At 35.7% G+C, this 23,486-nt stretch overlaps 1 protein-coding gene across 1 annotated transcript; it reads right to left on the bottom strand.

Moving 5' to 3' along the window:
• Window positions 1-1,509: 1,509 nt before the first annotated feature.
• On the bottom strand, window positions 1,510-4,593 carry LOC111020735 (F-box/kelch-repeat protein At5g42350). Its single transcript, XM_022297488.2, has 2 exons — window positions 4,341-4,593; window positions 1,510-3,770 (listed from the first exon to the last, which is right to left on the bottom strand). The coding sequence occupies exon 2, from the start codon at window positions 3,564-3,566 to the stop codon at window positions 1,824-1,826; it is 1,743 nt and encodes a 580-aa protein (XP_022153180.1). The 5' UTR covers window positions 3,567-3,770; window positions 4,341-4,593; the 3' UTR covers window positions 1,510-1,823.
• Between the last annotated feature and the right edge of the window lie 18,893 nt (window positions 4,594-23,486).

Genomic DNA, 23,486 nt, shown 5'->3' with positions numbered 1-23,486 from the left:
AGTAAGCTTAAAATTGTGGTGAACCAATAATATGATGAACTAATTGAACCAAAATAAATTTAGTTTTGGTTTGATTATGCACAACTTATTTTATTCTAATTTAGTTTTGGTTTGATTATGCACAACTTATTTTATTCTAACGGAATTGAATCGACTATACTCGACTTGATTGGCAGTATAATAGTGAAAATAGATGAAATTTACATAAATAACATAAAATAAATATGTATTTTTAAATTTAAATATAGCAAAAAGCTAAAATTTGTTTTCAAAACACATCATTCAAGTCAAAGTCAAACTCAAATGTAATGCCAAGAGAAGTCACACTCATACTATATATATATTTTTAAAATTTAGTAATATTTTTAAAACTATATATTAAATTAATGTTGTGGAATGAAATTTCTTTTAACAATCAAATTAGTTTGATTCAATTATTTGTGTTAATTCTAATAATATATATAATATTATTATTAATTTTGACATTTGTATTTTCTTTAAATAAACCTATCATGGCAATTTGTTATTAAAAAGTCACTAAATAGAATGATATTTATCAATTGGAGTGCAACTCGATAAATAATAAAAACATCCATCATCTTATTTGAAATTGAAAGCTCTATTCCAACAACTAAAAAAAATTAGAATTATATTTCTGTAGCTCAATAATCCAAATGATATGAAATAATATTTTAAAGGTTAAAAATTACTTTTCGTCCTGTACTTTCACTAAAGTAACAAGAATTTTAGTTTATAACAATTTAATCTAACAATTTAGTCCTTGTAGTCCTTGTAATGGTTAATCTCTCGTTTTTTGGTATATATATATATTTTGATATATGAAGGAAGGATCGAATATGTTTATAAATTAGAAAGATTAAATTGTTATATAATAAAATTTTACACTTAATTTTAATAATTTTCTTTTTATAATAGAGACTAAATTATTACAAATTTCAAATTACATGAACTAAATCGTTACAAACTAAAGTTAACTGTAGAGATAGCACAAGGACCAAACGTGTCTTTTAACCTATTTTAAAAGTTAGTCAACTTAGCATAGCTCAACTATTTAAACATATATTCTCAATCAAGAGTTTGTGAGTTCTAAAACCCATTCCCACGTGTTGTACTAAAAAATATAGATATTTTTTTGAAGTTAAATAGTTCAATGAACTAAGTGAAAAAGTGAACTCTTCATAACTAAATAATCCCACGAACCAAACCAATTCAATCCCATCCCCTCCAATAGTTGGTTTAGTTTGGTTCCAGTCGGAGTAATCCACAGGAAAGAATCGAATTGGTTCAGCCAAGAACTAAATCAAACCGACGTTTTATCTAAGCATGACCTATTTCAATTTGAAAGACTGGAATTTCACTAGAAAATTAGGTTCTCTTTCAACAAGTACAAGTTTTAACATCAAATTATTTCGTAAATGAAAGTGCTTAACCCAACAATAGAAATATAGGTATTATCCTGTCCTAAATGTGGAAAAGAAACAGGGAACATCGACCATAGGCACTAGTTTATTCTGGTAAAATATATATGTTCCTTGAAATATCATGAAACAATACCAAATTTACTTGAGATATAAAATCAATTACGATAAAGAAAGAGAATTTGACAGAAAACTACACAGTAGGGTGAAATATGTAGCCCTGTATGTCTGATGAAGAAACTAAGATGATGAATTGATCGCATCTAAAAAAAAAATTTGATACAACATATGAAATTCATGTGCATTGCATCACTTATCTTCAACATGGGAAGAAGTTTTATCTCAGATTTCTTCAAGCGTAAGGCAGTTAGAAAGAAAAGGACCTTAGAGATGCAGGACTGCCATTGATTTAGTCAAGCAGGAGGAAGCATCCATTTCATGGGTTACACGAGTTCTTGAAATGTGATTCCAGGCCGGTCCTGCATTGGAGATATCGCACACTGTCAAGAAGTCGAGTACCTGGCCAAAGATTTTGAACATTTCAATCCCAAATATCAGGTTTCTATCGGAAACAAATGCAGCATTCCAGTCCATTGGAGCATCGGGATGCACTGAGACCTCTGCCCAGCCGAGGTACACAAGATCTAACTCCCACAGTTTCCTGACAGCCTTGTTTCTCTGCCCTATCTGTCCATCCCCTTCACACCAGGAGACAGAGAGCATGAATAGCCGGCCGTTAGAGGATGCGAGTTTGGGGTAGTACTCATGAACACGAGGCGGGAATGGAGATGTCTGGATCCCAATCCAGAAGCCTCTTTCGATGTCATAACCTGCGAGTCTGTCTGTCTCAGAATAAACATAGAAAATCCCATTGCAAACAACCCCAGAACATAAAATACCGAAATCTAGAGGGAGCCTCTGGATCTCTGTCCATTTATTTGATGAGGAATCATAAATCTCCCCTGAATCTAATGGCTCATCCCAAGATCCTAGACCCCCTATAGCAATAATCACAAATCTGCGATATCCTTTTGCACGAGACTGATCACTCTTTTGTCGAATGAACTTATATGACTTCCTACTAGACAACACAACCTCATTGTCTTCCCCAGCATTTCTCACTTGTCGTCTTAGTGAGAGCCTGTGTGGATCCTCGTAAACATCCAATGAACCACCAGCACGTGATCTCAAATAACGTCTATCTTGCCGATTATGATGGCTCTGAACTGTTGAAAAATCTGAATTGACCTCAGAAGTTCCCAATATAGGCATTGATCTGGCATACTTCATAGATGCAATTTTGCGCCAAGATTTAGTTAAAGGACTAAACACTAAGACCCCTTTATGAGTCTTGAATGAGCTCTTATCCACTTTCCCAAAGTTGGTCAAGCTAGAACATCCACCAACGATGTATATATCATCCTGCATACTAGCTATAGAGAACATAAATCTTCCCCTAAGAATACCAGCATCTATTCTATGCCATTGCTTTAGGGATACATCTAGTGCATGTATCTCACCAGAGCAATAGCCATCTTTAACGGCACCAAATAAGAATATCCATGGACTCTGAAATAAACATTCACGTCTCATCTGTAAAAACCGACGAGTGCTGGTCAAGTATCTCCATTTCTTGCATACAAGGCGAGCATTCATGAGACTTGTAAGTGGGAGCCTCATCAAGCACATTTCCAGAATGTCATCTGGAAAGAAAATATGTACTTCGCTGTTCTTCATAGAGTCCCGAAGTTCAGAATGCTTTGGGCTCTGTTTCTTACGAAATCTCTCCTTTACACCATAAGAGAAGCAATCCACACTGTTTTCTTCAGTACTAAATAATGATTTGTATCCCTTACCTTCCTCACTGGCACTCGATCTCCTTCTACTGCCTGGGTCACCGATTTCCTCACCAGTGTCAGCACCTACTTTGCAACCTCCACCTCTACCATATAATGTAAGACATCTCAAAGATATTCCCTTTGAAACATCCTCTTCCTCCGCCACCACACCTTTGTGATTCTTCTTCCTCAATTTCTGGCTCATGCTTCTCATGAGCCGTTTCGACATGCTCAAAGCCTCAAAATCTTGATGAAGGTATTCCACTTCAGCTTGTGTATTGGATAACATTCCTTCTCCAGATCTTTGCAGTAAAAGTCAATTATCCCATGACCACATGAACCATAGTTCAAAGCTCATCCTTCAGCACATTTGATTTTTCCATCTAAGATGTGAACTTCTATGAAGGACTGAATTGTCTCACAGGAGACAAAAGAACAATCATATAGCCGCACAGCAACAGTACAACACTATTTATTTACTCACTTCAAGCACCTGTACAATGTACCGTGTCCAATTGCTAAATAAGTTAAGAGAAGAAAGGAGGAAAACTCGATTTCTAAATACCAAAGTTTTACAGCCGTCTATTCTTGGTTTAAGAACTCGCAACCACATTCACAGACAATCATCCAAGAACACAATTACGAATTCTCTAATTCGGACTCTACGTTCAACCTCCCAAACAAGGTTGGACAATTAACACGATCATAATTCAAAAAACACGAAACAAAAAAGAACAAAAACCACGATCTACAACAACCTAAAAATCCACACAGAAAAATCTGGACAGAAAAACACAGCAGTCAGCCATCATTTCATCGACGAGAGAAACAAATAGATTCTATAATCCCGGAGAGAAAAAGCACACTCCAGATCTATAGCATTCAGTGGCTACAACAGATTAATCACAAAAAACTCCTTCAGATTCATAGCGCTGGAAAAAAAAAAAATAACATCCAGAGGAACCGCAATTTCCTAGAGAATAACACCGGTTTGCACCACAGGCGAGAAACAACCAGCCAAAAACGAGATTCAAGCAACAAGAAGAAAAGAAGAAGAACTCACATTCCGTATACGAGTTGCAGGCAGGCAAGAGAAATCCTCGAACCGAAACGAATCGAAACGCAACGCAACGTCAAAAATGCAAAGAGAGAAGAACTGTGTGTGAATGCGAAGAGATTGGCGGATGGTTGAAGAAGTAGAGAAGGAAATCGGAGGTGTGTAACAATGGCGGAATTTGGGTTTTGGTGAGAGCTCTGAAAATTTAGTAAAGGCGACGACGAAGCTTTTGATCTCCCCTCCATCATCATAACCTTCATCTCTCCTAAATTCCCTTGTTCCCTTTGGTGCGGCTGTAATCACCTACGACGACTTCACCAACCCCCTTACTCTACTCCTCAAATCTCAGCCGTCCGATTCTGCCTAATCTGAAATCCGGTGCGTGGGCCCCACTGGGGAAATAAATAGAAAGAAAGAGAAAAGAAAAGCGTTTTGCTTTTGTTTATTGTTATTATTAAATGTTTAAATTCCATCTCGGTTTATTTTCGGGATAATTGCAGGATTCAGGAATGTGGATAAATAAATAACGTCATTTAAAAATTTATTTTGGACAAATTTATCCCTAATACAAAATTAATTTCTATTTCTGAAGATTTATACTTAATATTAAATATTAATAACATTTAATGAGATATATTTTATTTATTCTTTGAATAATATTTACCATATATTAAAAACTATTTTCTTTTAAATATTTTTATTGAGAAGGCAAATATGAATAAAAACAATGCATTTTTTTTAGTATTTTTTTAAGCAGAACTTATGAAAAAAAAAAACTAAAACAAGATATTAAACTAAAAAGAAAAGTGATCAAAGTGGATTTATTTTTTTTTTATCACAATTGAATTTGGAAAGCAAAAACAAAATTTTAAAAACTACATATTTTTTTAATTTGTAAATTTGACTTAAAGTTTGAAAATGTTTCGAAAACAGTAAGAAAACAAAAATAAAAAAAAAAGTTTCTAAGCTTAATTTTCAAATTTTTTTTTTTCAAAATGGTGTCTAAAATCTTTAAATTTTAATTTTAATCCTTTAATTTTTGTGAAAAAAAAAGTATTTTGGTTCATGAATTTTAAAAATTTTTTATTTTATTTTACTCTTTAAACTTAAGAAAAAACAATCATTTTGGTCATAATATTAATTCATTCGTGGATCGTTTCAACAAATTTATGCAACTCTAATACATGTTCAAGTTGTACTAAAAAAACATGTTCAAATTAGCATGTATATGTATGTACAAAAAATATCTCAAAATTCGAAATGAAATAGAATTGAAAGTTTAGGAATTGAAACGAAATTTAGATTATAATTTCATATTTTTTTCAAAAGTAGGAGAGTGTGATGAGAGGAAAGTGATGGCATATTTTAAAGGAATGTGGGCCTTGGCGTGGTGGCTTATGGGCCCAGTTTTAATGGGTCTAACAAGTGGGCCCTATTCGGCCTAGCCCAACTGCTCTGCTGCCTGACCCGGATTGAGATTCCGGAGTTTTTTGTTGCGGCTCAACTTGTCCATAAACTTTTATTTATTATTATTATTTTTTTTGCTACATATTGTTTTAGTCCCTCTTATTTGGGTGTTTTTCCCTTTAATTTCTATTATTTAAAAATTTCAGATTTTCAGATTTCAATATTTAATATTAAAACTGACTAATGATGGATTTCGGTTATCTCAAGCAAAGTTTTAAATATTGATGTTGATAGAAATTTTAAGGTATTAATTTTGTGTAAATATCGATATAAATATTGATATCGATGGATGTTTCTAAAAGGATATAAAAATATAAATTCATAACAAATAACATTTCGTATTTTTAAATAAGTGAAAATTAATAATATTAATATTATATCTATATTAATGATATTTTGTTAATATTTTGTTGATGTTGAATCAAGAAATTGACGAACTCCGCGAACGTTTGCTTGGACTAGATGAGCTGGACAGTAAGTTCCAAACGTTAAGCAACAGACCTGCAAAACAGAGTGAGCACTCCGATGCCAAAGTCAGTGAAAATCCAAACTAAATCGAGAGAGAATCGAAATGTTCACATCCCTCAAATTGAACGGAATGATTCTATTTATAGGCGAAGACCCTGACAGTGTTCCCAACAAGACCTCAACGCCTCTTTAAGGTTATCGTGAAACGTGGCATGTTGTCGTGGAGTATGTCGGAGGTGTGACCGAGGTGAGGTAAGCCAATTGAGTCGACCAGTAACATGGGAGCGTGATCTCTAACAAACTTGTTCGGCTCGGCCACAGAAGAGATTTGGCTCTGCAAGTGGATGAGCCAAGGTGTGCAAACTTTGGTGGTTCTTTGTGGCATCCTTGAGCCACGTGTCATGTTTTGTATCTAATCCCCACCTGCTACATCTATACTGAAATCTATCTCCAACATTGGCCCCTACTGTTCTGTGGCACAACGTCAACTTAGCTTAGTGTCGTGGTTAAAGTGGAAGGCTGACCTGGTTCGTCGTTAAATGTGACAAGTTTTCAGGTAGGGCTACGTGAACATTGCTGTCTTTTTGGCGGGATCAAATCGTGATCGTCAAATTCAAATTGCATGAACGACTGAGATGAAGTTGTCCTTTTCTATAAATAGGCAGCTTCATCTCTTTCGTTTCTTCTGCTTTTACTCTGAAATATTCCCAAGATTCTCTCAACCTTTAGATCACTTCGGTTCAGAACTCGCCTTTAGGTCAGTCATCAAGTGTTTCTCTTTTGCGTTTTTAATTCTGTAGCATGGCTTCGTCATCCGAGTCTGGGGGGCAATTATCCAAGCTTGTACAAACCGTGAGGATAGTGTATTGGTTTCTATCATAGACCTCGATCTCTATAGGGACGAACCGACCTTAGATGAAACCAATCCTGACCTCACCGAGCCGAACTTGGATGAGGCCACCACCTCAGGTAGACCTAGTCTTGTGTCTGAGCCTTCTCCTTCCATTTGTAGAGAGTTCGACCTATCCAAACCTGGGGAAGAATTTAGAATTCCTGACAACATCTTAATGAGACTGCCTCAGGTAAATGAAAGTCTAGGTAACCCTCCTCCTGGGTGGGTCGGTTTCTACCCTCAAATGTTCGACCGTGGGGTCCGACTTCCACTCCACCCTTTCATCCAAAGATTTTTATCTGCCACAAACTTGGCCCCAACTCAGTTGGCGCCCAATGGGTGGGTCACTCTCCTTGGGTTGTGGTTCACCTAGTGGAGTTTCAGCTCGGGTGATGAAGATCGCCTTCTAACCGTAGGTCAGTTCTTTACCACACACATAATCAAACCTTACAAGGAGCATCTGGGTCGGTACTATATATCGGCTCGAAATTCTTTCTGTAAGATCGTCGACTCCCTTTCGGCCAATAAACACTAGCGAGACAAATGGTTCCTCGTTTCGGGCGAATGGCTCGTCACTAAGGATGGAGAGCCTTTCTGCTAGGTCCCTAGCGAGTTTGGAGAGTGAGGTATGTTCACCTCGTCCAAGATTCCCTTGTACCAGATCTTCCTATAGCGGTCGCTCCCATCCGAGGGCTGAGTAGACTGACCAAAAGAGGACATTGGTGGAGGCTCCTCCATCAACGAGGACCCGCTTGACCATAACATGATAAATCAATGGGGCGATGACGAGGACGTCGTTATGAGGCAAGTGCACACCCTCGGTGTCTTGCTCGTCGAATAGAATCAGCAAGGTCGGTTCCTTTGATTATGAGGTACATACCTCATGTGTTGCTTCCTGGATCAACGTCTTCTGCTTCTGCTCTGACTGCCCACCGTTGGGCTCTCCAGCGATGGTGTTAATAACTGGAGGTCGGTCACCCGTGCGTCGAGGTGGCGTGCGGGACCTTTCCCTGTTGTCCTTAGTGGAGGTGGTCGACTCGTCCCTTTCGCGAGAGCCAACGTACTTCTTTAGGTAGCCGCGTCGAATGAGGTCCTCAATCTGGTACTTCAGTGCATAGCAGGTCGAGGTATTGTGGCCGTGGTCCTTGTGGAACCGGAAGTACTTCGTCTTATCCTTTTTACCACTCAGCTTGCACGTCTTCCCTAGCAGTGAGAGTAAATTCTCAAACCCACCTTCCTCCACAGCTGCAAGAATTTCCACTATGGGTTTGTTGGTCGGCGTGTACTTGTCGAACCGAGGCCTATTTTTTGATTCGGTTCAAGCGTCACTACGTTGCTCGGAAGTCTTCTCTTCGGGTCGGTGACTTGAAGTACGATCGTCGTCCCGTTTCTTTTGGGACTTGTCATCTTGGCTACTATAGCACTTGCCGCAATTAGCTTGCCAGACTTCGAGGCCATCGATGTATCTCCGTGCACAAATGAGTAACTCATTCAACGAGGTAGCTGGCTTGCTGCCAAGCTTCATCACTAGGTTTCTATCATTCAATCCGGTGGTGAAGTATATTATGGCCATCTTGTCGGTGCAGTTTACCACCTTAACGTGCTCGTCCATAAACCTGGTGATGTAATCAGTCAAGGATTCGCTATCTCGTTGTTTGATCGTCTCGAGATGGGACGTTGGAAGCTTCATCAATTGCCGTGTCGAGAACTAGTTGATGAACATCCTGCATAGTTGCTGATGGACTTCGGCTTCAACTGCCGATACCACAATCGAGTCGAGCCTTTTAGAGCAATCTGGAAGGCTCGACACTTGATGGGCGTTGCTTACCGCAAGGAATTCCATCTTCCCCTCGAATATCTCCACGTACGAGATAGGATCTCTCGACCCATCGTACGAGTTCATAGTAGGGGCATTGAATTTTTGGGGATCAACTCGTCCAAGATGTCCTGAGTAAACGGAGGCTCTTCCCTTTCTGAGAAGTCAATCTGGCCTAGAGCCTTGTAAGTGTTTTTGAGGTCTTCAATTTCCTTCTGCATCATCTCCCTGAGTTGGTCCATTTCGGACCTGATGCATGAGTCGGATCGGGACTGGCCCTGGTGATCGTTGACCTCATCGCTTCACGTCCTCCGCTCCACACGGTACCTCAAGTCACCTGAAACCTTCTTCTTGTGGCGCAAGGCCTCACGGTCGGGTCGTCGCTCTGGCCCGAGCGAGCTCGAACGCTCCCCCACCTCGGGAGGGTTGGAGGGTGCCGGGGGAGAGGAGGAAACTCTCCCCTGTTCTCCGGAGCAGGCAGGCCGGTTGGCCTGTCCCCGACAGTGGGGTGCTCCTGGTCGACACGTATAAACACCGTTATTGGTCAGGCTTAATTTTAGTTTTTGTTTATTTATTATTATTAATTTATTTTATTAAGTTTTATTTTAATTGTTTTGGGTTAAAAATAATATCTTTTTACTTTATTATTAATTTTAATATAAATTTTAAATTAATCTTGTTAAAAAAAAAGGTTAAGATTTGTTAAAAAAAAAGGTTAAGATTTGGTTTAAATAATTTGGTTGGAATTTTTTTTTATTATTACTTGTTTGTAAATAAACAAAAAGTGATTTATTTTCATAAATAAAAATGTTTTTTAAACATAGTTGTTTGATTTTTTCCTCTACCAACGTGGCTTTCTTTCCTTGATTTTCTCTAGATCTCGTTTACTTCTTCCATATTATTGTTATCGATTTTGTGTATTTAAGAGGAATGTTGCACACACACAAGACACACAGAGCAGAGGAAAAAAAATCTCATTCACCTCTTTCCTTCTCACCACCATCATCTTCTCATTCTTCCTTCACCATCTCCTCATTTATTTTATTTTTTTATTTTTTTATCACCACCATCTTCTCCTCTTCTTCACCCACACCGCCGACCTATAGCACAGTAGTCCTGTGCAAAGCTCTACAATCCTGATGGACAACAATAATAATACAACGAACCGGGCTACCCATCTGCAATAGCACGAAATTTCGGCAATCTCTACAACCGACGCACAAATCTCCGGCGATCTGACTCCCACCATAGCTCAAGTGCTCCTTCACGGTTTCAGACTCGAGGGCACACCAAGGAATTGCTCTCTGCAGTACGTGTTTTAAAAAAATGCTTTTAAATGAGTTTGTTTTAAGATTTCTTTTTTTTAAATGAGTTTGTTTAAAGATTTGTTTTTTTTAATGAGTTTGTTTTAAATATTCTTTTTAAAATGAGTTTGTTTTAAATATGATTTTTTTAAACAAGTTTGTTTTAAATGAGATTTTTTTAAAATAAGTTCGAAGGAAGTTTGTTTTATACGGATTTCAAATCAAAAAGAAAATAAAGTTTTTTTTTTTAATTTTCGGTTTTAGTTTTTATTTTTATTTTTTTAAACGATATTTCTAAATAAAGATTTGTTTTTTTAAAAAGGAAATCTAGATTGTATCTTGTGGTGTTGGCATAGTGGTAGGGATAAATTTGCATGTTTCAGGTTTGAGTGTTTGTCTCCAAGTTTAAGTTATTTTATTTTTTTAATTTTTATATCATTGTTTTTACTAAGCAACTATTTTAAATAAAATGTTTTTTTAAATAAAAAAACTTTTCATTTTTTTAAACAAATTTAAAAAATAAAACGTTTATATTTCTAAAAAGAAACATAAGTTATATTTTAAGGTGTTGTCACATTGGTAAGTGGTTTGAGTATTAATGCTCATGTCACAGTTCAAGTCTTAATATGCCCTAAAATAAAATTTATTTATTATTTATTATTTTTTTGCTAAATAATTATTTCAAAAACTCCAAGGACGGGAATTGGAACCTTTCAATATTTTCGAGGTGATAAAATTTTTCTAATAGCCTTCGTGCCACTCATACTTATTAATTTATATCTTATAACAAAGTATGAATTAATATAACGTGGGACATTTAAATAAAAAACACAAAAATATTTTCTTTTGGACCAAATAATATAATAGGATAATTTATGACTAAATATGGTACCGTTTTCAAACGGGTGTTGTAGGTTGCTAACACCTTCCCTACGCTCAGTCAACTCCCGAACCAACAATCTGTTTTTCCGTAGACCAAATATTTTTAAATAGGTGACCAATCACACCTTGTGGATGATTGGTGGCGACTCCAAACCCTTATCTCGAAAGAGACCCTTCAGGGGATGACGTCGGTCGACGCCACGTCGCGACAGCTTGGCGACTCCACTGGGGACATTAAGAGAGTCAAGCAATTGATTTTATAATTTATTATCTATTATAAAATGTTGGTCCATTCCTTTTTTATTGCATAGTTTGTCTTTTAATTATTTGATTTTGTAAGTTTACATTATCATGCACATCACACAAATTCACAAGCCTCTTACCCAGGCTTTACCCTTAGGATTAAATCGGAGACTGAGTAGTTTGACCTTCGTAGAATTTCAGTTCCCTTGTAGGCGCATGAAGTTCTCCAGTCAAGTCAACCATATTGCCAAAGTATATGGAAGATTTGGGGGTCATTGTCCTCTAGGATGAATTAGTACATAACTTTACATTCATATTCATTTTACATTTTATTTTTGTTAGTTGTTATGTCATTAGGGTCAATTTGGAGTTTTAACTATAAGGTTTTAAATGAACCACTTTTTTTCTTTTTTAAATAAAAAGAATAAAAAATCATTTACCTTTTATTCACTCCCATTTGTTTCATTATTTATTTGTTTTCAACATGCATCTACATCACATTTATTTTACTTTTTTGAGTCACATTTTATTTCTAAGAGAATTTAGAAGTGTTGTCTTTTAAAGGGATTATAAATGTCCCTATGTAGGCACGCCAAAAATTTCAAATTCATTCATTTTCGATCCAAAATTTAGGAGTTAAGCCTTAACCATAGAATTAAATGTCATGCATATTCATGTCTCTCCTTTAGGTTGAGTTAGAATCTTGCATGCATTTACATACACTAATAATTGCATGAAATATTGCTTTAAAAAATAAATAATTGCATGAAATATGCATCATATCATTAAGGAACTTTGTAGCATATTTAAATAAGTTTTTTTCTTCCCGTAAGAAAAATTAAACTAAAAAACTCAATCATAAACTAAAAGAATATATCTTCCCGTGCATCATTCTGCATGTCCATAGCATAAATTTAAAAAATATCATCTTATGCATGCATCATTTCACATATTCATAATCATTTAAAATTTCCCTTAATTTGTGATCCAAAATTTACATAACATTATCTCATGCATATCAATTTCTATCTTAAAAAAATCAAAATTTATGCATTCTCCATTACGTCATAATTAACACGAACTCTTAGAAAAAATAACTCAAGAACCACATATTTATTATTCTTTATATACAAGGTACATAAAGTAGCATAACATGGAAGAATTTAAGGCCGAGCTAAAGAAAATTAGAATCGAAATCTACGAACGGGTCATGGAAGAATTGAATACTGAGTTAAAGAAAATAAGAAGCGAGATTCAAGAACAGGTCATAGAGGTGCAGAATGTAGAGCTAAAGAAGATGAGACAAGACATTGATAAGATTCAAAGGCAAATCACAGAAATTTTCAATGTCTTAAAAAATATTGTTGGGAGCATTTCTCACCCTAACAATTTATTCGAACCTCATAATAATTCATCACCTAGGGTGGACCCACCTCTTTGTCAATCAACAGAGGGCTTCCCCCAGCATAATTTGTTACATGAAGCTCAACTTTCTAAGAAAGGCCAACAAGTTCCTACAATCTGTCAGGTTGAATTCACATTCCAAGATGCACAAACATCAAAGGCCAATTACTCAGATAATTTAAAACGTAAAGAAAAAGAAAATGTTACCAATGGCCAAATCGAGCATAGCTTAAATGGTTAAGACACCTATCTCTGACCAAGAGGTTATGAGTTCGAACCCCCACCCCCACATGTTGTATAAAAAAAATGTTACCAATGGAAATGCTGAATAAACTACAGGGAAAGAATATGCTCATAGTAATCTCGAAGCGGAAGTGATCTTTGTATTGCTTTGATCAAGAGTGAGCACTCCGATGCCAAAGTCAGTGAAAGTCCAAACTAAATCGAGAGAGAATCGAAACGTTTGCATCCCTCAAATTGAACGGAATGATTCTTTTTATAGGCGAAGGAATGATTCTTTTTATAGGCGAAGACCCCGACAGTGTTCCCAACAAGGCATCAACGACTCTTTAAGGTTATCGTGAAACGCGGCGTGTTGTCGTGGAGTATGTTGGAGGTTGATCGAGTTGAGGTAAGCCAGTCAACTCAACCAATAACATGGGAGCCCGATCTCTAACAAACTTGTTCGGCTCGGCCATAGAAAAATCTACCTCCAACAGTTGATATTTTAATCGATTTTCTTTTGTGATATTATAGAAATATCTATCAATCCCTCGTGTTGATGTCGATGTCAAACACATGGACATATGAAAATGTCAACATGTCTGACTAAAATTTAGGACTTGTTTAGTATCTAATCCGAATTCTGTTTATTATTTTCATATCCATTTAATCAAATGGATTCGTGAAAATTTGTGTAATAGATTGGTTTTTGAAAATAGTTTTTGACACTCGAGGATCCAAATGGTGAAAATTCTGAAAACAATTTTTAGTATTTTCAGATTTTGAATTCAAAATTTTAAAATGCAAAATTACAATGAAAAGAGATGAAAACTTCAAACTTTGACAAATACAATATTTTATGTTATAAACTCATTTTATTTTTGTTAAAATTAAACATGTAAGACATAACCTATTATAAATTATATAATATTGTAAAATAATAATTACACAAAATTTATAATATATATATATATATATATATATATATATATATATTAATTAATTAATACTATTTGAGATTAAACTAAAAATTTAGTTGGTAAATTAATTTACAAACATATTACTAAAAACATCTCTAACAATTTTTTAAATTTAGATTCAATTTTCAAATTTGCTACTAAACATATATTTGAAAACACTAAAAACATAGATTAACTTTTTTTTTTCTTTTAATTGAATGCCTTGTTTTTAGATTTATGTTTTTAAATAACTAACCAAACACATCCTTAATATTTCGATCTCAAGTTTCTAATTCTTCTTCCAAACTTTTAAGAACTAAATAAATAAGCTAATAAAAATAAGTTGCTAATATTATCATGGTTTAGGACGACAATATAAGTTAGGAACATAATAACCATTAAGGTTAAGCTATACACAAATAAGCTATATAATTATGGTATTTTAAAAACATATCAATTACCCAGGTACAATAATGAATCCAGGATCCAGAAATTTTATTCAATGGGCTTTATAATAATTTAATAAGTAAGTAATTCAAAAAATTCATAAATGAAATGAACTATAATTTCATACCTCACAATTGTTCTTTACGAGTTTTCATATTATGTTTGTTGGGTTTTCGTTCGATAAGATACTAACCTCTTGTAGCGTTGCAGCGGAATCCACGAAAACCAAATCACGGTCGGAGATCAGTCACGAATGGAAAAATCTCACGATTCATCGCATGAATTCTTCAAATGGTGAAGAATTTTGAGACAATCCAACTCTGTTATTTCTCTGTCTTTTTTTACCGAAAACTCTCTCTGTGTTTTCCAGGAAAAAACCTCCGGTATGAGACACACCCCCCGTGAGAGAGAGTGGAGACATTTTAGGGGACGAGCAGTTACATAACTGTTCCCCTATTTTGAAATTCAAATTCAATTTGAATTTCTTTATTAAAACTTACATCTCCCACTCGTACATAATGTACTTTTATTATAGGCGGACCACACAAAAACTATATGTCCCATCTTTTTATGGGGCTCTTTTAATGTCTTAAAAATAGGAAAGACATTACAGTTCACCAGCACCAAAAATCATACAAGAAAAACAGTGTTGGGTGTGTTGTCCTAGACTCGTAGTTTGTATTTATGTAAAAAACAAATATATATTCAATAAAGTTTTATTCAATCAATTTGTTGTTGAATTCATAGCATTGCATTGTCCAAATTCAATAAACTAAACATCTAAGGTTATTATCATGTAACCGGGACTGTATATCTATTGGGTATATATATGATATACTGGGAATATATTTGATATACCCTTGATATACTAGGTATATATTTGATATACCCCTGATATACAAGTAGATAATGTCCAAAGAATAACCTAAAGGGTCTATAATATATGAATAAGGTTGGGTACCTTATCCTGGCAACACTATGGATACGACCCACTTTGTAAATGTTACAGACGACTGGATCCAGGTCGTTCGTGTGGAGACGTGCGAGTGGGGGTATCGTATAAAATGGGTTTGTATAAGACCGGACCACGAAATAGCCAATTTTTAGATTTAACACCGTTAACTAACAGATTGCTATTTCATAGGATGACCAGACAACTCATTCTCAATCCTGAGTGAGTTATGGACTCCTGCCCATGAGGACTCGTCATTTGATCTGTATGTGTGAGAATGGCCCGAGTCGCTGACTCAATACTCCTACCATTTTGGGGACGAGATCGAGTAGGGAGCTGGGAACATAACTTCACAAGATGAAATTCACTCCTCCCCGACTTTAGGGAGTAAATGAGTGTTCCCTTAAATGCTGACTCCGGGATTTGAACAAGGGACCCCACCCTCTCACTGGCCCGAGAGGGACTTCCGGTTATTGGTCAAACCATAATCGGGATGTTAATTATAGGAGTAGTGGTATTTAAGGAGTAAGATGTAACTCAAGGGTAAAACGGTAATTTGACCCAGCTTGAGTTACGAGCACTCGTGAATGATTGACTTGTCATGAATGGTCGTATATCCATGGACACGAAAACATTCTACAGTGAGAAGAGTGCAGCTACGGGTCTTTAGTGGAGTGACCCGTAGTCAACGAATGTTGATTAACTCAATCAATGAGTTTGACCAATTAATCTCATATCGTTGGAGCTTCTGATCTGTAGGTCCATTAGGTCCCCTTGCTAGCTCATAACGGGTAAAACGAGGATTAAGTTTTTGGAAGAATTTGAACTGTTTAAATTGCTCAAGGGAATATATGTATATTGATACATTATAATCTATAGTTAATTCTAAATTAAAACTATATATTATGAGAGATATTATTTGAATGAGATTCAAATGAGATTCAAATGAAATTAATATGAATAAGATTCATACTAAAACTATAGGTTAAAAATAATGTACATAAGATGTACATTACAACTATAGGTTATACGAGAGAAACGCTATAGAATATGATTCTATTTTTTGTAATAAATAATTAAGTGTTAATTATTTATTTGATTTATATATATATACTTGTTAATTAGATTAATAATTAATTATATATATATTAATTATTATATATATTAATTATTATTATTAATTAATAATATTAATATATATATTAATTATAATTAATAACTCCCCTGCAAAAATGCAGGAGAGTGGGGAGTTAAGTTACGTGGGGTAACTCCCCACGTCACTGTTTTTTGGTTTTGTTTTGCAGAAAGGTTCTGCTAAGTACAGAACAGAAAAACTCTCATGGATTCCTCTCTATCAAGCTCTCTCTTCTCCATTCCCTCTAGTTCCATATCGAACGCTCCCACAAGCGTGTTCTCGGTACCTAGAGAATAGCACGGAAGGTCTATTGGTGGTGTTCGGGAAATTGTTGAAGAACAATTCTTCAAACATAAGTTTTCCCTTGTATTTCAAGTTTTTTTTTGGGTTTTGTTTCTCAAAATTAATGAACGTCGATCATCGCTTCCACTGCAGGATTCACATCCCATTAATTGGTATCAGAGCCAGGTTGATGTGATGATTTTTTTGGAGCAAAATCAGTGTTCTTGGTGGGTGTTTTCTTATTTTCGAAATATGGGTTTGCGGGTTGAAAATTTTCCGGTTTTTGGCATGTAGATAGCAATTTCCTTCTTGATTTGATCATGTAAGGACCCGGTGTTTCGGGCATTGAGTTTCTATATCGAGTTTGTAAGTCTGGGTCACTCGAAAGCTGTTCGTGGCGTCGAATTGGGCGAAAAGTTGCAGAAAACAATGAAGAAGACGAAACAGGCCGCGCAACAGCACCATGACGCTATGCAGCAACGCTATGGTGCTGTAAGGACAGCACACAGTGCCACGACACTGCATTGTAGCGCCTCGGCGCTGTGCCTTAGCGCAATGGCGCTGCTGCTGCAGGGCCGTATAGGTCCCCTGCTGCAGTTTTTTGATGTTGTTTTTTGCTGCTGCTGCAGTTGTTAAGTTAGTTAGCAATTTCCTGACCAAATAAACGATGAGTAAAGTTTATAGGAATAAGAGTTATTCTGGTGTAAAACAATTTTGTTAGGGTGCTTAATTACTGTTGCTAAAATATGATTGGGTTTAAAGATAATGCATGAAACTAATATAGGTTTGTTTTTACTTTCAGCATGTCTACTTCTATTATTGCACTTCTAGCTGCGAAAAAACTTAACGGCGAGAATTACAAATAATGGAAATCGAATCTAAACACTATACTTGTGATAGATGATCTTAGGTTCGTCTTGCAAGAGGATTGTCCTCAAGCTCCTGCGCCTAACGCCAATGAAAAGGCTAAGGTCTACATCTTGGCGAGCATATTTGATGTGCTTGCTAAGAAGCACGAGGACACGGTCACCGCTAAGGAAATCATGGACTCGCTGCAGAGCATGTTTGGACAACCGTCCTCACAGGCTCGACATGAAGCCCTTAAATGTGGTCCACTTAAATGTGGCAGAGTCGAACGAGACCGTCATAGACGAGCAAACTTAGGTCAGCTTTATTCTGGAATCTCTTTCGAAGAGTTTCCTGCAAATCCGCAGCAATGCGGTTATGAATAAGCTGGAATACACTTTTAGCACGCTCTTAAATGAGCTACAGACTTACCAGTCTCTTATGAAAAATAAGGGACAGGAAGGGGAGGCAGACGTTGCCACCTCGAAAAAGTTCCACTGAGGTTCGACCTCTGGAGTCAAGTCTGTGCCATCTTCTTTTGGAAGTAAGATTTTCAAGAAGAAGAAGGTCACTGGTAAGAGGCCTAGACCTGACCTCACTGCTGCCACTGCCAAGAAAGGCAAGGCCAAGGTTGCAAAGAAAGGAAAGTGTTTCCACTGCAACATGGACGGGCATTGGAAGCGCAACTACCCGAAATACTTGGCCGAAAAGAAGAGACAACGAAGGTAAATATGATTTACTTGTTTTGGAAACATGTTTAGTGGAGAACGATGACTCCGCCTGGATATTGGATTTAGGAACCATTAATCACGTTTGTTCTTCGTTTCAGGGAAGTAGTTCCTGGAGGCAGCTTGACGCTGGAGAGATGACTCTCAAGGTCGGAATGGGAGAGGTTGTCTTAGCTGTGGTGGTAGGGGAGCTCAAGTTGTTTACAAATAAGAATATGTATATATTATTAGATAATGTGTACGTAGTTCCTAAAATTAAACGAAACTTAATTTCAGTTTCTTGTTTGTTAGAACATTTGTATTTCATTGCTTTTAGTTTAAATGAAGCGTTCATTTCAAGAAATGGTGTCAATATTTGTTCCGCTTTGCTTGAAAATCACTTGTATGTGCTAAGACCAACCATAACTAAAGCAGTTTTAAATACCGAGTTGTTTTAAAATGCTAAAACTCAAAATAAAAGGCAAAAAGTTCCTCACAAAGAAAATACCTATCTTTGGCACTTAAGATAAGGTCACGTTAATCTCAATAAGATTGGGAGGCTGGTTAAGAATGACATTCTAAGTGAGTTAGAAGACGATTTTTTACCACTATGTGAGTCTTGTCTTGAAGGCAAGATGACTAAAAGGCCTTTTACTGAAAAATGTTATAGAGCCAAAGAGCCCTTAAAACTTATACATTCAGACCTTTGTGGTCCGATGAATGTTAAAACTCGAGGAAGGTATGAATACTTCATCTCTTTTATACATGATTATTCAAGGTATGATTATTTATACCTAATGCAACATAAATCTGAAGCCCTTGAAAAGTTCAAGGAGTACAAGACTGAAGTTGAAAATCAATTAGGTCAAACCATTAAAACACTTCGATCCGATCGGGGTGGAGAGTATATGGACTTGAGATTCTAGGACTTTATGATAGAACATGAAATTACATTCCAACTCTCAACCCCTGGTACATCTCAAAAAAACGGCGTATCAGAAAGGAGAAATAGAACCCTGTTGGACATGGTTCGATCAATGATGAGCTATGCTCAGTTGCCTAACTTGTTTTAGGGTTACGCAGTGGAGACTGCGGTTTACATTTTGAATGTAGTTCCATCAAAGAGTGTTTCTGAAATACCCTCTGAGCTCTAGAAGGGTCATAAAGCTAGTTTACGTCACTTCCGCATTTGGGGATGCCCGACACACGTGCTCATGACTAAACCAAAGAAACTGGAATCTCGTTCAAAAGTGTGCCTATTCGTAGGTTACCCTAAAGAGATGAGAGGTGGTCTTTTCTTCGATCCACAAGAAAACAGAGTGTTTGTATCGACAAATGCCACCTTCTTGAAAGAAGACCATGTTCGAGATCATAAACCACACAGTAAGGTAGCGATAAACAAAATTTCGAAAAGACTACAAATGCGTCAACAAGAGTTGTTGATCAAGCTGGTACTTCAACAAGAGTTGTTAATGAAGCTAGTACATCACGTCAGTCACATCCACCTCAAGAATTGATGGTGCATCGACGTAGTGGGAGGATTGTATCTCAACCTGACCGTTATGTGGGTTTAACTGAAACCCAAGTTGTCATACCTGATGATGGCATCGAAGATCCATTGACCTACAAACATGCAATGGAAGATGTCGACAATGACAAATGGGTAAAAGCCATGGACTTGGAAATGGAGTCTATGTACTTCAATTCAACTCGAAACTTTAGACAATCCAACTCGGTTCTTTCTATGTGTTTTTTATCGGAAACTCTCTCTGTGTTTTCTAGGAAAAACCTCCTGTATGACACACACCCCCAGTGAGAGAGAGTGGAGACATTTTAGGGGAGGAGCAGTTCTATTTTGAAATTTAAATTCAATTTGAATTTCTTTATTAAAACTTACACTGTTTTTACTAACTATTAGATTTAAAATAACTTCAAATTCATATCATAAATGATGTAAAGTTGAAGAAAATGTTGAACTTAAAAAAAAAAATAAGAAAATGTTATTGTAAAAAAAAAGTACCTTAGACAATTAATTTAAAAAATTGTCGACTTCTTTGGACTCTCTGCAAGCTGTAAAATTCAAATTAAAAAGTTGTATAAAATAAAAATAACTTAATCTCGAAAATGATGATTTAAAGAAAATAAAAGATATCGTTAGAGGATACAATAATTTGTAGAAAAAAATATTACCTATAGGCAACATACAAGTTGAAGAAAAAAAAAAGACAAGAGAGAGAACTATATAACAATAGAAAAGAATGTCTTATAGGTTTAAAAGAATAGCGATAGTTACATCATTTAAAATAGGGTTTAAATATTCGTCAATTTATATATATTTTATTCTTTTTTTAGATATTGACATATTTGTTTAAAAGATTTTCCATTTTTTCTTTTCTTTTCATTTTAAAAAAAGTGACTTAATTATTTTCCTTGGTTTAACCACAATTTTTCTTGCTCTAACCCGAACAATAATAGAACATTCAAAATAGCGCAAAAATTGGATGTCATTTGCTGAAAAATCTCATAAACAATACATATTGAATAAGAAAAACATGGTTACAGGTAGATTTAAACCCATGCCATCAAAGTTGGGTTGGGACATTACCGCGCAGACACCACTACACCAAAAGAGAACATATTGACTGATATCTATACTAAATATTAATTGTACAATGTTTAGGGAGGGCTCGGGCCCTTATTAAATTCATCCGTGCTCAGGTACCTCATTGATATTATACATATAATAGTAATCCAATAGCATAACAAATATGGGGTGAGATTTAAACCTCTAATCTAAAAAGGAACGAGCAATGTACTTTAACCCTATGCTTGTTCATATTTGCATTATATACCTACATTTTTTATCGACTTATATATTTACACATTTATCAATTCATTTATCAACTATAATTGTTACTTTTTTTTAGTACTAATTGTTACTAAGTTTAATCATTGATTTGTCTACCAAATTGATTAATTCATCTAATAACTTATAAACCTTGATTAACGATAATCATTGATATATATTGAATGAATGCAAGTATTGACTCGCTCATCATTAAAGATTTAGTTAGACTTTGAGCGATGCGTTTTCTAAAAAACATCGTCGAAAGTAAGTTATAGCTATGTATGAAAACGATGTCGCTAGCGACATTTTTATGGTGTTGCTTAAAAGTCTATTTTATTATAGTAAACCTTTGATCTCTGCTCGTCTTTCTTATAGGGATTATAATTCCTTGTTAGAGCGCATTGTGGCGAGAGTTCGCCCCTGGTCAAATCATATATTGTCGTATGTTGGAAGACTTCAATTAATTAGGTCGGTTCTCCAAAGTTGTTATGTGTATTGGACTAGTGTTTTTCTGTTGTCGATGCAAATTATTCGCGAGGTGGAAGGCTATGGCTATCATGAGTATTTGTAATTGGTTCCATCCTTTTGTTAGGCATGTTATTGGGGACGGTCGATAATGCTTTCTATGATTGAATTCTTGGCTTCTATTGGGTCTGTTATTGCAGAGATATGGGGAGATGATTATTCATGATGGTAACAGCTATTGTCTTGTGAGAGTCTCTGATTTCTTAGGTCCAGTACTAGACGGTGTGTGCTAGTGGCCATGTATCTCAATTGATCTTTTAGAGGTGAAAGCTTCTACGATAACAGTAATCCCTCGTCACGGATGGAGGATAGTATTGTCTGGACTTTTGGGACCTCAAAGTGGTTTTCTATGTTGAGTGCTTGAGTTATCTTTTGGCCTAAGAGCTCTCAGGTCTCTGACACCGTGTGATTTGGTTTGCTAGTTGACTATTTATATCTCTCGACTTGGGATAATATATACGTTCTTGGTATCCTTCTACTCCAATTTCATGTGTCCTTTATTATTATGGGTTTGAGATACTTGGAACCATCTTTTCTTTGATGGTATGTTTAGAAAATTTGTCTGGGTGGTTTGATCGCATCGACGGGTTCCTCTCATTGTATTTGTCTATGGTATATAAATATAGTATAGATTTGTCGTATTAGTATATAGGTTGTTCACCTAGATAAGAGTACGAAGGATTGCTTGGACTACCTCTATATCTCATATTTGGAGAGAATGTAATTCTAGGATCCATGAGGTGTCTCCGTCTGGTTCTAGTTATTTTACATCTTGTTTAGTGCGGTGTTTGTGTTTGTGCTACTACTTGGCCGGATAATGTTCATTATAGATTCTTACTATTTATAGGGTCTCTACTTGAGATTTATTTTCATAAGTTGTGTGCTTTAGTTACGTTGTTTTATTTTTTTTTGTAATTTGTGTTCCTGCAACGTTATTGACATATCTCTTTGTTATTTTTGTACTTTGATCTCAGGCTATGAGATCTATATTTTTCCTTGCAATATACCCATTAGTTAGAATAAAAAACTTTTAAAATCATAAGAACCAAATTGAAAATATGTACAAAACTATAGGGATCAAATTCATTCGTAACTTAACCCTATCTTTTTAGGTTTTATTCTTGTAATCTTTTGTAAGTCTGTTGAATGATAAATTTTGGCAATCACAAATTCCACACAAAATTATATGTCATTCAATTGAGACCAATTAAAATTTGACAAGTGTCTTTTGCATATTTGAATTGGACCAATCAAATTGGGTCATGACCCTTCTAATGACATAAGTTGGTCCAATCAAAATTCTCCATATCTCCTTGATGATAGGTCTAACCCACCTCAGACCCATGAAAAAACTCTATAAACAGAGTGTAATTCACTCTTTAATTAATCATCAAGAGGATCAAAATTCATCTGGCCGATCAAGATCAACATCAAGGTACTGGCCGATCAAGATCATCGTGAAGCCAGAGACCAATCAAGATCAACATGAAGCCAATGACCGATCAAGATCAAGATCATCAAACCATCAGAGGTAGATCAAGATCACCATCAAGACAGAGGCCGCTAAGAGGCAAATCAAGACCAATAAGTCAAGAGGCAATTATCCAAGAATTCAAGAGAAATAATTAAATGATAAATATATTAGAGATTGTACGAACCTCAAATATCAATATTACAAGTTATATTTAGTCCGGGAATCAAATTTCTTCTCAAATCTCATGTGAACAACATCCATTATTTCATATTTGCAGTT

This window comes from Momordica charantia (assembly GCF_013281855.1).
Source record: "Momordica charantia cultivar OHB3-1 chromosome 8 unlocalized genomic scaffold, Mcharantia_2.0 BLBB01000008.1, whole genome shotgun sequence".
In the NCBI taxonomy this organism is placed as follows: domain Eukaryota; kingdom Viridiplantae; phylum Streptophyta; class Magnoliopsida; order Cucurbitales; family Cucurbitaceae; genus Momordica; species Momordica charantia.
The sequence above is the reverse complement of the archived record's forward strand: the minus strand, read 5'-3'. Positions and strand labels throughout refer to the sequence as shown.

Bases quoted from the DNA above. Each gene is read 5' to 3' on its own strand.
- LOC111020735 (XM_022297488.2), bottom strand. From the start codon at position 3,566: ATGTTATCCAATACACAAGCTGAAGTGGAATACCTTCATCAAGATTTT.